This window comes from Phaethon aethereus (assembly GCF_964289735.1).
Source record: "Phaethon aethereus genome assembly, chromosome: 2".
Taxonomy (NCBI): domain Eukaryota; kingdom Metazoa; phylum Chordata; class Aves; order Phaethontiformes; family Phaethontidae; genus Phaethon; species Phaethon aethereus.
In genome coordinates, this window is record NC_138582.1 from 116,287,841 (window position 1) to 116,304,249 (window position 16,409).

At 40.3% G+C, this 16,409-nt stretch overlaps 1 protein-coding gene across 1 annotated transcript in view; it reads left to right on the plus strand.

Annotated features, from left to right (window-relative positions):
- The window catches only part of ITGA9 (integrin subunit alpha 9), a gene marked incomplete at its 3' end in the record, with an annotated part of 228,236 nt that overhangs the window by 126,584 nt on the left and 85,243 nt on the right, over positions 1 to 16,409 (plus strand). The window contains exon 17 of the mRNA XM_081996300.1: positions 8,264 to 8,340. Coding sequence (XP_081852426.1) covers positions 8,264 to 8,340 — 77 coding nt within the window. The remainder of the gene's footprint in view (positions 1 to 8,263; positions 8,341 to 16,409) is intronic.

The window sequence follows — 16,409 nt, forward strand, 5'->3', positions numbered from 1 at the left end:
CTGAGCTGTGCCTGGGGCATTTCTAGGCATTGGAGTGACAGCTTTATCCTGGTAAGCTGCTGGAATGGCTCTTGGCACAGTTTTAGCCTGTGCCAACTACTTCAAACCATTCCCAGGCATGGGTCAGGAGTTAGTCTTGGAGGCCAGGGCAGTGTAATTTACTGGTACAGCTGAAGCCTAGTACCTTAGTATACCTGTCAGTAGCTGGATAGTTTGAGGATTAATGGACTTCTACCCAGGCACATAGGAAGTCTTTGGGAGACTGCAGGAGTCGGCCGAATTGCCATGTTCCAGATGAAGCATCTTGACACTAAACTCCTTCCTTCTTGGGCAAGGCAAGCGCCCAAATTATCTTCTGCATGTATTCTTGCAGAGATCAACTGTGTGACACCCTTCCTGCTTAATTGCCGTTGTTTCCCTTTGGTTGGAGTGGGACTGCTGGAAGTGATGATTTCCACTCCTCCCTCTGCCATCCCTTCAGTGGTGTCTGTCTTTTGCTCTAGACAAGTTTGTCAGAGTTGTGCTGTACTGGCAGGGATGGGGTGCTGTTCGTGCCAGGAAATCTGGAAAGGACCCACCCTGAGCTTGTACTGGGTTAGGCTGAGTATTACATTTGCCTGCTTTTTTTTTGTTGTTGTTGCTGAATGGCAATAAAGAGGAAAGATTTACAAATCTGGAAGAGATTCAGAACTGAACAAGAACAGCAGGTGTCCAGATGTGTTGTACCTCTGAAATGTTTATAATTAGCAAACTTGCTGAAGTAAGAATGAGTGGAAATCAGTGCCTCTGATGGTATGCATGTTTCTGTATGCTCGTTCTTAAGCAATGACAGGCTTGGCCAGTAATTGCCCAACTTATTCATATTCCTGTTTAACAATAGAGGAAAAACAACATAACTGAGAATGTGTAAGACATGGTTTAATTCCCAGGTTTAGATTTCATGGACTTCCTAAAGGAACAATAATCAATATCATATGCTAATATATGCATGAACACATACACACAGATATATAGACCTTCATGTCTTGGCATATGTGCTAGGGGAGAGTCGGAATATAGGGTGATCCCATCTCAGGTGGTAGGACATGAATTATGTGATTTAGTTTACAGGTTCTTTAAATAAATAGGTAGAGAAAGGAGAGATGATCACGTAAGCATTTGCAAGCTGAGCCCTAACTTAAAATCCTACTGGGTAATTTCTGCATTTCAGCATAACAGCATGCATTTAATTTCCAAACTACTCTGTGGATGGAGAGTTGTAATTGTAAGAAAGGGGGAGTTCCTGCTTACGCGTGGAAAACTGTAATATTCTTAAAAAGGCACAGAAACAGGTGACAGACTTCAGGAAGCCAGGCTCCATTAGCTCTGTTCATATCTTTTCAGCAGTTACATGAAGGATCAGTAGAGCTTAATTGGAATACCTAACATTTTCTGAGGAGATAATATTAGTATTAGTTCCTTCAGTTCAGAGTACCGCAGTGACACAAAATCTTTGTCAGTTCAGAGTAGCATTCATAAATACAAAACCACTGAAGTGCAGGTGGATTACAGGAGAGGACTTTCATGTATCCTACCATGAGCTACAGGTAGACATAAGTTGCCTTATCTGATGATTTGAAGACTTCTTTTGCATTTCCAGCTGACAAAACAGCTGCCACATCTGTTTTTCATTTGTCGTTGTTACTATGCTTTTATATTTTTAATTACACAATTGTGTGATGAGTAACAAAGGTTTTGACTCTTGTGTTAAAATGTTTAAGTATGAAAGCATCCTGGGTGAAAAGATACATCTTACACGGTTCCACTATTAGTAGTAGAAATAAGGAGTTTGAGAGTAGAAAATATTCTCAAATATCATTAAAGAACCCTCCTGAGATGTTATAATTTAATTATTCTGTAGTCAGCCAAAATAAATGGAAGACCATTTAAGACAAGACAGGAAATATATTGAGAAATGTGCTGCAGAAATCTATCCTATAATGGTATGGGGAGATGGGACAATTAACCCAACAGGTCTTTCCCATCTATTGTTCTATGAATTTATAAGGTTTGAAGTCTTGTAAAATGAGAACACTGTTTGGATGATTTGAACTGCTAATGATTTAAAAAAGAAAAAATTGCCTCAGCCTGAAAAATGAGTGAGTCAGACTAGAAACCTAATAAAGCTCTGAAAGGCTGAGATATTTCTATTGCCACCAATTGTAATTCTTCACCCCAGGAGAATATGAGGACAAAAGATTGCCTTGTTAAATCCACTCACTGCTGTGAGGAATAACTAATACATATGTTTATTTATGCTTGCCTTCAATACCTAACAGGTTTCATGCCTGATCTCTTCTAAACAGCTGATCTCATTTGGGAGTTCCCGTTCCTCTTATATTTGAGTGGCCTCTCTCCTTTTTAGCTTGATGCTCTGGCCCAGTTTTTAACCCTTACTGAAAGCAGGATGCAGCTGAAACAGGGGAGAAATGATTGCATTTGGCCTTAGGTGGCTTGACAAGTGGCAATGTGCTAGTCATAAGCTGTAGGCCCAGAGTCTTCCACTCAATAAAGTGGATGAATTCCCCTGTAGCCTTCACCAGCTGGAGAAATTCGACTTACATGGTTGCACCCTTACTAGTGTAGCAAAATAATTATTGCTGGCCAGTTTCTGTTGTCTTATGCTAATGCACTATAAATGAGCATCTGTTTCCTTTGGATGAAGACATGCTCTGATGAAGTCTACATGGAGCTGAGGGAGCTTACTAGCTAATGTTGGTCCCCTGCACCATGCAGTACTGGTACAGCTCTTTGATTGCGTAGTAGGATTCTATTGAATGCTTATCACTCGCTTGGTATTCCTGCCTTCATCGCGTGTTCACTCCACCACTCACTAGGGGTATTGTGGAAATCATGTGTTCTCATTTTAGCCAGCACATCTGATGAAATCCTGGAAAGTTTTTCACAATATTAATTGCTTTTCTAGTGGGAATTTAAATCAGCCATTTTTCACTTGGCTCAGCAGAATATATGAATGGACCATTTCCACGAGTAGTATAGTGAAGCACAGGATGTCTCGGGAGAGTCAGTCACTATTTCTTTTGCTGTGGTCAATAGATATGTAGGTAATGGTTTTATTTTGCAGACAACTTGAAAATTTAAAGACAAAATAAATAAAGGTCTAAAATCAGGCTCCTGTGTCTATATTTAGGCACATTAATATTTAAATGATTCATCTGGAAAGCAATAAAATGGGAAGTAGTTCCCAGAAAAGGCAGTGAGATTTGCTTACAGCTCAGGGCTTTTGAAGATTGTATCACATATCCTGGTCCCTAAATGAGGACACAGGAACCCAGCTTCACCAGATAACGTGATAATAGCAATATAGCATGGCCTAAGAAGTAAAGAATTATTAGACTAACAAGCCCCCTTATCCTGCATTCTTTAAATAGAATAGCTTTTGTGTTACTAGCATGATCTAATTGCTAAGTCATCCCTGCACATACCATAGGGTATGGTGACAATTTACAGGAAATCAGTGTAGAGATTGGAATACTGTATTCTTAACCCAGATTATTGTGCATAACGTAAATTATTCTGCTGAAGTACGTGCCACAGTTTATGAAGTTAAAGGAACGGACCCTCAATTACAGAAGGTCAGCTCTGCCACCTTTTAAGAAGTGCTATCTGAACCTTTTGTAGACTGTTGTGTGAGGAAGTAGTTAAAGGCCTGATCCAGAGTGAATCACTATTCTCTTATCCAGACCATAAAACAATGTGTTTTCAAGGGTTCTTTTAAGACTCTAGTTTTTCCCCCTTCTCTTCAAGTGTTGTCCTTCAGCTGTCACTTTCCCTTTTCTGTGAAAGGATGGGCAAAACTCTCATTGGAACAGAGTACTGGCAACCTCTCAAAGTCTTGATTGCACATTTTGGCTACAACCTGAAATTTCCATGTGCTTCCCTGAATTTTGGGAGGTTGAATGTCTTGAAATACTTTTTTTTCTTTGTTTATCAGATGATTTCCAGTATTTTCTGTGGGCAGAAGTGCCATAAATACAGCTTTTTTTGGTTTTCTCTGTTTCCTGTTCTCTTCTGTACTCTCAGAACCATAGATGTGTTTAATTTTAGATAGCCATTGAAAGTGAAGCAATTTAGTGAGGCAGGTTTGACATCCCAGATCACCTTCCTCTGAGCAGAGAGCTCTGACCATTAGGCTGAAGCCAGGCTCCTTCCTGCTTGTTTTACCTCCCAGCAGCATTCCTGAGCAGTCTACCATCAGCAGGAAAGAAAAGGAGAATATCTTCACACCCCAAACCCAGCAGCTTTGTATTTAGGATGCCTTAGGGTGCAGGAACTAGGGATTCATCCTCCTCCTACTTCCTGAGGCAGAGGACTGTACCCCTGGCCTTTACCACAAAATGTGGAATGTAATCCACTACCTCTCTTCAAGAGGCAGAGTGGACACAAAGGTACTTGCTTTGAGGCCCTGATCTGAGTGGCTGTCTAGACATATCCCCTTCCTTATCAGCTGGCTCTAGATGTTTCCTTAGTGTACATTTAATTGTGTGCAGGTAGGTATATTCACTCTTTATAAGGAGTATATCTTAATGTAGGCTTTTTGACTTACTCTCTGGAGGACATGGGCAAGATCCATCTCCGCTAATCTTTCAGGATATATCTGCCATATTCCTTGACCTCCCAAGAAGCATCATTGTTTCTACCCAGAAAAGTTGCCATACAGAATTTGAGAAAACTGTTTGTCCAGGAAGTTTGGTGACCTGGTGGGAACTGCCGTCGAGCAATTCCCTATAGCTGCTGCATTCCGTGCAGTAGGGCAGAGTATAGAGAGGAATCATGGACCCCGGAAACACTGGATTTGCTCTGTGCTTTGCTGTAGACCTGATGATTGTAGGAAGCCTGACGGACTCACTGTACATGCACTTTACATAAACTTTGTGTTTGTACAGTAAAGATGGGTCCTAGAAACATTGAAGTTATCCTGTCCCTGCTACAGAGCACACAAACACCTATTTCTCTCATGGAAATGCCAGTCAAAAGTGTGGTGGCCTTGAGATAAGAGATGCAGCTGTGTTTCTCATTCAGGACAATTTTTACCCCCTCCCTGTCTCTCCGTGTCTTCCTCCACCCCCTCATTCCCCCCAAAATTTTCTTTGTCTGTATTTCTTACGGCAAGAAGTAAGAAATCCTTCCTGACCGTCTCTGATGTACGTATTCAAACCTCTGAGGTATTTGGTACAATGTAACTGGAATCCGGTAAGAATCAATTGGGCTTCAGTAAAACCACTGTTCAGAATTGCTCCTCTTCACTTTGGGTAACAGTAACTGCAAAAATTATGAAGTGTTTCCACAGTGCAATGAATTTGTTTTGTTCTACTTCCCTTTTTCCAGTTCTGCATAATATACATACAGCCCATTGGTTACCTTGTTAAAATGCTTTTAATATATAAAGAGTTCTATAAATCCCTAAAGCTGGTATGGTAAACCTGAAACCACTTTAAAGATTGCTTAGAGTTAAAATTAGTGATTATGTTGTACTAGGGCCTGTGCATGTCCCAGGAATGGATTCCTGCTCTAACAACATGCAGTGTTGAGTTAGATACCGTTTCTGGTCCAAAGAAATCACAGCCCTAGTAGACCAAGTAAGGGCACAGTAACAGAATATATAAGCAGTGTTCACAAATGTTATGATGACTTAAAGTGTGTTTACTCCTTAATTCTTTAGGAGGGATTTGAACAGGCGGGCATTAGTCAACTGGAAAGGCAGAAGAAGCAACAGGCTGGGGAAAGGGAGGCTCAAGATAGCAGAGAAGAAAATGGAAGAAGTAGAATGACTGTGAGAAGCGACAGGGCAGAGGCTTTAGCAGGCACACAAAAAGGGGAGGTGGAGTAGAGTCACGGCAACATCTATCCAGACCAGGGAAACAGCAGAAAATAGCAAAATAATCCATAGGTGTCATTAGCTTGTGGTGGAGGTGGGCTGCTGAACCAGCTGTGGCTGCATTGATGGGTCCTAACAAGCAGCTGGCTGGACTGGAAATCCTTTCTCCCCCCAAACCTGAACGGGTTCAAGATCCTCCACAGAAGCAAAGGGTTCATTCCTACACAGTTATGGATCTGGGAACTCATCATCCTTATTTATTTCTCCTATCCCACTGCTTGTAGGAACTTGGGTTTCTATGACATAGTGAAATACTCCCAATGTATTTCAAAGTAGCCTGCTGTCTAGCGGATGATAGGTTGGAAGAGGTACATGCTCAGTAGTTTTAGAAAATGAAGTATTTGTTCATTCTTTCTGAAGAACCACAACTATAGATTTAGTAACAGAATTCCAGGATTATTAGGTAGTTACTTAAATGTACTTACAGTACTTTATTCTTTGAAACGTTCCGGTCGTATCTTTGATCGCTGTGTTTGCTTTGCCAAGATTTCTGCAATGCAAAAAGGGAAACTGTCAGGCAAGAATATTTTTACAGTTTATTTTTCTTTCTCCTCTGAAGGTCAAATGGTCTTTCCTATATATAGCTACTACAGTGGTTGACGATTAATTCTGAGAACTTTTGAGTCTATACCTCTGAAACGTGCCATGTTTTGAGAGGGATACCTTGTGCTGGTGTCTGTCTCGGGGCTATTCTTGTCCTTTGGTGTGGTAGTCTTTATTAAGGAGGAAGGGTAAGTTCAGCCCTTGTGTTTAAATCTTCAACAATTTCCACTTCTGAGATTCTGAGAAAGCAAAAGGTCAGAAAAGAAAATGAAAGGGCAAAGTAAATAGCCCCAAATGAACTGTCCACCTCCCACCTTTCTTCTTTTTGCAGCTCAGTACAGCATACAGCATAATTTGATATCCACTAGTCTAACACCAATTAACTTCTTCATAAAGGTCCACTCCTTTTTGGAGAGCTCTGGCAATATAGAAAAAGGAGAGCAGGCTGCCTCCTTAGCCAAGAGTCTTCCTGGAAAGACAAGGACTAGAAATCTCTGTGTCCTCTGGGCTTAAGATTCAAAGTCTTTTTCCAGTCCTGATACAGTTGGGCAGAGCTCTTTAAAAATGTATTAACTCTGTATCTTCTTTTATTTCCTCCCTGCCCCCCCAGTCTCTCCAACCCTATCTGGCCATTAGGTGTGTCCTGCACAGACTTGCTCTGTCTTTACATTTATGATTGAAACATATTTACTTTGCTAATAAAAGTCATGAAGCCAACCCTGTAGAAAGGAACACTTATATTAAGGAAGAGATTGGTGGATTGTCAGGTTTCCTAGCTGAACAGTGTTGGCAACCCTTGTTTTGGGTATTTGTCCTTTGAGTATTTGTTAAGCTGAAGAGCATTACAACTCTGAAAGAATGAATCCTCCAGCCTGAAAAGTCTAGTCATATGTTCAGAAAGGTATTGGACACTGTTCTCAACAGCAGGGGAAAGTAACCGTGATCTTGACAGCATCTGGGTTTCTTGGACACCAGGAACGTGTTCCTGTCCTCTTCTTTCACTCACTGGTGGCTGCCTTGTTTAACCATGACAAACTACTGTAGAGATCTGCATAGGCTCATAGACTTCTTACGTATTCCCCTTCTTTTTGCTGCTTAAATATCATGCCTGTGTCTAGTAGTATGTCATCCTTTCACAGTTCCCAGCTTTATCAGTCTGTTACATTTCCTAAATGATAGTCTTTACCAGAGTTCACAAGATTGACAGTGGTTACATTATTTGAGAGTATCGCTGGTACTTAACAGTCTTTGTAATTTTCTGTTGCTTGCAGGATGGCAGAAATGTTTCCTACCATATATAAAATCTAAAAAAAAAAAAACCCCAAAGTTATGATTCCTTATCTTTAATGTAGGCTAGTGAATATGTTTGGTGCACGATTTCCTTACTTGCAGCTATTAGGACTGAAAGTAGTTTCATAAATAGTTTATTTTCTGTTTCATTTTCATGCACATGCATGGGGAAGAGAAATAAGAGTGCCAGAAATATAGTGTGAGTAATAATTCTTGCCAGATGAGAAGTGGGAATGGATTGAAGAAAAGCTCTGACAGTCTGGTTTTGGTGAAACTTCTCATTTAGTTAGAATAGAATAAAAATGGTTCTGATAAAGATGAGATTTCCCTGCCCTTGAATTTTCTTAACACTCACATCATATATTCATATATTCCCGTATCACAGATTTTTGTGGGTTGGTGGGTTTCTATTTCCATCCAAGCATGTTCCTTCTCTGAGTTTTGATCTTACTCTTTTCATGCTGTAACAAGTTCTTTCTCTGTTTTTCACAGACTGTTTTTGAGAGGAACTGTCAATCTGATGACTGTGCTGCTGATTTGAAACTTCAGGGTAAATTATTGCTGTCTAGGTGAGTAGGTGAACTTTTTTCTCTTTTTTTTCTTTCTTACATGCTATTATTCCATTCATTGTATGTAAGATGGCACTGAAAAATCAGAATACAAACACAGACATTTTATATGGAGACTAGAAGGATGGTGACAGTGATATTATCTTTAGTGCAGAAAGGTCTTGAGATGTACACAGAATCTGAACTCCTGTGGTGGTGGGCTCTGTGCACATACATACACAAGACACCTTCACCTTCCCAATTACAATAGGCAAAACTGGAGAAAAAAAATAGCATATCAGAGAGGGGCAGGGAAAGTAAAGATGTGTGTTCAAATGAAGTACCGATGTGGACCAATTTCAAAGACGATAAAGTACTGCTTATGACATGGTAAGAGTTCAAACTGCCTGCAGAAAGCAGTTTTGTTCAGAAGATGTCACATGGAAGGTTAAAAAAAAGCCCTTCAGAACATGGCAAATTATCTTCTTCAAATTATCTTTTTCTGAACTTGTAGTTTTGCTAACTCTCCTGAAATACTGCTGCTCTTTTGTCAGATTATTCTCGTTGGTAAATTGGGGAGGTGTGTCTGATTTCACTTTCTTCTGGGATAATAAACCTCATCAAATAGACCAGAGGTGAAGTTTATGTTCTGTCCCTTGTGAATGGTGATCCTAGGAAAATGCCTATTGTTTTTCCAGGATGAAGTTATTCAATTTCGGGATAAATCAGGCTAAAGGTGAACTTTACACATCACTTCCGTTTCCTTTTTTTCAGCATTTTTAGCACATTTTTAGAAATGGAAGTGCTGATGTGAGTTATTTAATTGTGTGCCAGAGGTTTTGCTGTTTGACAGAGATGCTTTCTGTGAAATGCTTTGCTTTCAGGAAAGTGAGGGGAAGAAACTCCCCTGCTTTGGGGGGAAAAAAAAGGCGGCGAGGGGGGAGAAGTAATAGTCAGGAGATACATAAAACATGTGTGTAAGTCTACAGCATGCTGTAACTGTACTTGGAGACAAAACTGAACCAGAGACAAGTCTGAGAAGTTACGGACTTCTCCAGACACGACTGAAGTCCACAGGAATGTTTCGGGGGATTGGCTGGGAGCAGGGTTAGGTCTCAGGTTGCAGAGTCCGAGCTTTGACTGCGATTAGTCTGGATTTTTGACCTTTCATTCAATCTTCATGGTGAGCAAAATCTGTTAAGAGCTGGAGATGTCTCGGTGCAGATGAGGGAAGCCAGTGAGGGATTTTGTCCTGCAGTTGAGGAATAACCAATAAAAAGAAAAGTAAGGGACATGTTCTAAAAACTTGTCAGTCAGCGTATAGTAGTCACAGCAGTAAGAGCTATGTTCATGATTAGAGCATTAAAATGTTTATTTTTATGGCTGCTGTTTCTACAACTGTCAAAAAAGCTCAGGATATTCAAATACAGTTTCTATGTTTGTATAGCAAAATGTTGAACAAATGCTCTCAAACCTTTATCCAGTGATACTCTGAAGTCCTGTTTGAAATAAACAGGATGTCATCAAATCCATCAAGTCTGCACAGAATGGGTTTTCTTTAGCTAAAGGGCTGGGTAAGCTTCAGTTATTGAGAAACATAACACAATGGGAATCTTTAAAGAAAACAGATTTTTTTATTATTCTTATTGCATATAAAACTACAAAAACATGCTATGGATTCTGATTTTAGAGAAGTGCCTGTCTTGAAGAATATGGTAATTTTTTCAGCCCCATGGGTTTCATGATAAAGAATCCTATCAGTGTTTTTCCACATTATTCCTGTTTATGCTAAATCTGTGTACAAAGCATTTTTTATTTTTAGAAAGAGCAAAAAAGATGACTCATTTTTTACTATCTGCACTAAACAATTGACTTCATTGTTAGCAAGGTTATGGCAATGCCTTTGTCTAAATAATCACGTCTGACTAAATTTCATGGATTTACTATTGGAAATAATGCAATTAATGACACATAGATACATTGGATTGAAATAGGATGTTTATGGGAAGGCAGTGGTAAGTGCTGTCTCAGATCTGTTGCAGCTCTTTGAGGATGTCACTGGACGTGTGGATAGGGTGATCCAGTTAAGATCATCTGCCTGGGCTTGCATAGGACTTTCATGAAGTTTTTTCACCAAAGGTTCACAAAGAAAGTAAGTTTCCCAGGTCTGAGAGGAATGGTGCCCGACCATTACTACCTAACTAAAAGGTAGTCAACAGAGAGGAGGAGTAAATAATTTGTTTTCCTGGTGGAGAAAACTCCACAAGTGCTTGTGCTGGGGCGGGTGGTATTCAGCATATTCATAAATGATCAGGGAAATAATCTGCTAAAAATGAATAGCAAGGTGATAAAGTTTGCTAATCATAGTAGACTATTCAGACCAATGAAAGAACAAATGAGGAGGTGTGTTTTCATGAAGTGTGTGACTAATCTGTGGATTTTACTGTTGAGTATGTTGTAAATGCTGAGAGTTTACATGGTAGAGAAATGGCAAATACAAATGCTGGAAGCTGCCTAAATGATCATCAAAATAACACTCTGTGCTTGCCTTGTTCTTCTGTAGGCCTCTCACTTTTAGACATGGTTGGATACAGGATTCTCTGCTAGATGGACTGACTTGGTCTGACTGTTCTTACACGCTTTTCATGAATTTATAGCATGTTAGAGCCGAAAGTTGTGCAGAGAGCTATGTATTCTAAGTTCTAGTTTTGTCCATCACTATCTATAATACACTTTCAAACACATGCTAGTTAGAGCATATATGTGCATAAGAAGTTAGCTCACATCAAGAGAATTGCTTACCAGCTCAGGAAGTGCACAAGCTACCCCAATTTAGAGCTCACCTGGGATGCGTTTGAATCACTAGAATTACCCGGTTAAAAGATTGCACCCAGCTTTGAAGATGCCAAACCCGCATGCCAAATGACTAGTAGGAAAACCAGCCCATGCTAGCAAGAGCTAACCACGTCTGCTCTGATTTTGCTTTTCTTGGGATCCTCCTTCTCTTCTGAAAACTTATTCACGTGCCTTCAAATTCGGAGCACTGCACTTTGATAAATAACAGATAGACAGCCTGGGATGTTAACACTTGGTCTAGGTAATGACCTAATATATGGCCATTTATCCAAAGTGCTCGAATCAAGCAAATCTGCATGTGTAAGTTAGAAACTTCACTGCTGTTCTGACCAGATATGATTGGGTTTGCCTCGTTATTTCTTGTTGTTGAGGTGCTGCTGCATATGGAAACGGCGCTGCTGGGCAAGCTGAAACCCTCCACTGTGAAGTTGGAGAAGAGGGTAGGGTAGGAGTGCTTGAAAGTGGACAATGACAAAAAACCTTAAAGCCTTCTAACTCTGTCTGAAAGCTTTTGCAAGGATTTGGGAGGGTGGCGGTGGGATGAGGTGGTAATTCCTGTATTCTGTTTTTTTGAATGCCTCTGTTATAGTGAAAGATGTCTTTGGAGACTTGGGCTGAAGACCAGGGGAACATGTTATACCGGAGTGAAGAGACTTAGAATGCATTTATTCTGGAAAGAAAAAGGTTTGTTTTCAGTTAACAGATGAATCTCTTTAAGGCTTGTCCACCTTCATTAGCATCAGTTTGCATGTAAACCCGTCCCAGCTTCATGAAGGGATTGTGGAACAAGAGAGCCAAACTCTTCCTGCTTGTGGCAGACGGCAAGAGGGGCAAGAGTCATGGACTGTGGCTTGGCAGGTTCAGACCGGAGATTTGGAAAAACCTTCTTGTGTAGGCAGTTTGTGCTGCATGGGAATGAGGTGCGCAGAGACTGCGTGCTCTGCCGTCCTGGGTTTCAGGACTTGGCTAGATAAGGTCCCTGCTGACCTCAGCTGTTGCTGGCAATAGTCCTGTGTCGAGGAGGATGAGGATGGATTGTATGACCTCTAGAAATCCCTTCCAACCAACTTTTCTGCAGTTTTCCAACTTGCGTCTCTGTAACCTGAGCAAAATTGCCTGAAGGAAAAACCGCTCTTCTCCAACATGGAAACACCTGCCTAGGATGGTGGTGGGTATCTTCCAGCGCTGTGGCTGGAAACCTGCCTGTGGGACTCCTTGCCTCTTGCTGATGCCACCTCTGCCAGCGAGAACATGCAGCATCACCAGAGGGGACAGTAATATCAAAGGCTGGACCTGGCAATGAAAACTGTGGGGATTAACTTTCTACAGCAGACATTATGAGGCAGCATGTAAACAGCTACAGTAGTGTGTGCTAGTATTGCTACAAATGATCTTTTTAATGGTTGGCCCGGACTTATAGGAGTATGACTGTTTGTTAGCCTAAAACTACAGATGGCAACTTAAGAGTAAGGAGAAAGGAGCGGTGGAGTGTGCTGGGGACTTGGTGAAGGCAGTGTTGGGAGAAACTGAAGGAGCAAAAGAAAGGCATGTCCTCTTTCCAGTCATGACTGTTTTCAAATCCATTTTTCTTAAAGCATAAACAAGGGTTTTGGCAGCACAGAGCAGAGACACTACTCATTGCCTCCCCTTCAAAGAGTCTCCAGTGTTAAATCTTGTGGCTGTCATAGGAGATAGCAAAATCTGGCACTATCCATGCCGTAATGTTCAGGGGAGGGGGGGGTGGGTGAGGACATTTCTAAAGGAGGAGACTTAAAAGTATCTTAGTGTAAAGAAGGTATTTATGTATTGTATACGGGTAACTTTAGTGATGCAATCTGAAACCATAAGAGAAATAAGAATAGAATATTTTGTAATAAACTTTATTTTTACAGCCATAGGTTTGGGACAGCAATAGGAAACCAGTTTTCTTTTCCAGCAACCCAGTACTGAAAAACAAAATGCAATTAGAGAGTGTTCTGTTAGCTATTATTTTCAAATATTGTTTAATAATAAAAATATATTTATTACATATCATGCTGTAATGTGGTATGTAATGAAGTTCAGCACAACTTCAATGCCTCACTCTGTTTTCTCAGCACAGCAAATGTCTTTTCCATCAGGTTTCTGTAGCAAATAGCACATTTTTATTGAGCCTCTCCATAGCTACTTGTTTAGAAGCTGAACTGCATCTGTTTCCTCAACATGTGCTGGGAGAAACTCTGAAGTACGTAGGTGTTCTATAGAAGATTAGACCTCCCTAGCCTTTAAAATCTGCTAATCCATTCCTCTGGTACTTTATATGGGAGAAAAGCACTCTAGTCTTTTAAGAAGAACCTGAAAGTGCTAAGGGAGCAGTGTTCACAGGAGCACACATCTTGTCTGACATACCAAGGCAGTTTCAGGTCCTGAGCTGATGCCTGTCCGTCTGATTGGCACTCTGCAAAGGCAACGGTAGTTATCAAGCCTTGTTTAGGCTGTAATGGGCACCAAGTGAAAACCGTGGAGAAGACATTTGAGTAACAGTGAGGGTGTTTGAAAAAACAGACTTTCTTCCAGCTATAATAAACAAACCAGCTAAAAAGACCAGAGCAGAATGGGTGGTAGCCTCCCTGCAAGATGCAGCTAGGAAGGAAATCCTGTATGGCTGTGCAAATATACTGACAGCCTGTGTGTCGCAATGAATAGAGCAGCTTTACCGAAAACAAACAGTACAAGAAGAAGGATGATGTTGCACATGTCATGTAGCTGCTGTGTTCCAGCACAAGCTGTGCACATGGTATGTAAATCAGGTTGTAAGCACAGGACTATGAGCCCCCTTGGATAGAAAATCCTGTAATAAATACTGCTATAATAAATATTATAGCAACAGAAAATACTGTAATAAATATTGCTATTCCTGAGAAGGTTCCAGGAGGAAGTCTGTCTTCCATATATTTATGTGACATAAGGTTATCCTTCATCTGTCATTAGAAACAGAATTACTCACCCATTGGAGTGCTTCTGAGTGATGTTTGGCTGCTTGGAATAAGCAGCTTGCTTTTATGTATCGGTTTAGAGCATCCTTAACAGCCACCATTCATTAGACTCAAATTTATATTCTTCTCCTACCGCCTGGCTGGGGTTCCCATATATACTGCTGCAAATTATTTATTTTGAAAACATGAAATTGGAAGCAAAAGTCATACAAAGCCAAAGGGGGTGACAGGTGCATTTTGCAGACGTTTTCAAGGTTTTTCAAATTTTGGGGTTTTTTTTGAGGTGGAGTCAATGCTCTCAAAAGTTCTCTTGTGAAATGGGATTTCTGAGAAGTGCTCTTTTCCAGTTAAAAGGTCAAGTTTGTGACTTGGGCTGTTTCTGCTTCTTTTGGTTCCTCTGGAATTAGCCAGAGAATGGACAAAACCCTAGTCTTTAAAAATTTTCATTGAGTCTGAAATGTTTCCATTTTTCTGAAATGGTAATTGATGAAGAAAAAGTATTTTCCAGTATCTTCTGGTCAGCTCCACAGAAAGTTGGTTCTTTTTTCTTTTTTTTTTTCCCTCTGTGACTTACTAAAGGATTAACATGTTTTCTGCCAGCAGTCCTTTTGTTTCTGTGATCACTTTTGTCTTATGCATGGCTCTGTATCTGATAGGCAGTTAAATGATTTGATGTGATGTTTTGGGATGTAATCTCGAAGTACTTAATCCAGGCCTCATTGAAAAGACCAGGGAGAGTATGTACCACCACCATGTGTCTCCCCCCAGCCCTTCAGCTTACAACTCTGAAGTTTATAAGCATATTATTTGTATTAGTGAAAAATGAATAATTTCACAGAGGTGATTTAGCTATGCAACTGCAAAACTGGTTGTTTCGCAAATGCTGTGCATAGATGCAAGGATGAATATGCTCATGGACCTATTAAAATCAGTGGAAGGACTCCCTCTGGTTCACTGGGCACATCATCAGACATTGGTCACCTGGATTTGAAAAATGAACCTCAGCAGTTTTATATTGACTTGTCAAATTATTACAGAACCTGAGCTGAAGGAATCCAGAAATCATAAATAACAACATGTGTTATGACAGCTTTGTCCAATTTGCTTTTCCCCAGCACAAAATGTAACACCACAGAACATAGGTTAGTGCAGTAACAGTGCAGCAAGTCAGTGTCTTCTGGAGGAAGGAGCAATAGCATAAAATTTTCATGAGAAAGTTCAAAACTTTTTGAGTGCAACTCATGAATATAGTAGTGTTTTATAAAAAAAAAAAAATTAATGAGGGTTTTCACTGATCACAGGCTTTTGCAAACCCATGGAGAAAAGCTGCAAGCCTGTGGTTTAATGTGGGAAGCAAAGCTGTTTCATAAATTTGACCAGGCTCACGCCTCAGCGCTTATCTTCCTTTGATCACACAACGGGGATTTGTTTCCAGAGAAGCCTCACGTTTCATGGCATGCCTGTTGAGGTTTTATGCCCCTGAAGTGCATCTTAACAAAACAGTCGTGATGAGGAAAAACAATATCCTTTCATTTGGAGCTTAATTACGTGCTCTGATAGTATCTGTTTTTCCCTTCCTCTTCATTCATAGCAGATGAAGAATTTGTTTTCACTTATTTTATCTTTCATTGAACAAACACTTCTTTCAAAAATATTTTTGATTTTTACCCTAGACAGGCTACCCTAAATAGCTGAGCTGCTCAGATGGAGCTAATTTTCTGCTTTACAAAAAACAATCAAAGAAAAATGAGGAAATGCTATGGTTTAGCATTTCTAGTGCTAGGGGAGTGGTCTTGAGCTTTCAGTCAAGACCTTGTGTGTATAAAGCTGTGTGTACCAGCATGGATATTTCCAACTCCCAGGACACAAATACAGAGCCATGGCTGATCCCACTGCAGGCATGTGCTGCCCACTGGTTACTTGGTCATACCGCAGTGGTGTCCTAACTTGCGATCTTTTTAAACTACCAGAAGAGTTATTTCCAGGGAGGAACCAACGGCATAACATTGGAAAATTGGATATGAGTAGCTTGCTTTCTGTTTTCTCAAAAAGTCATACCAAGTTTCACATTGTGATTTAAGTCATTTCATGAATTATAGTGTTGTTTAATGTTATTTCAAAGCAATTTGCTGTACTGTAAAAGGGTGCAAGGAAAAAAATCCTTATGCCATTTCATGTACATTAGTACATTTGTAATTCTGTTTGGAATTTAGTCTTCAGGGTGAATCCAGGAAGCAGAATTCTGATTTCTAATTTATA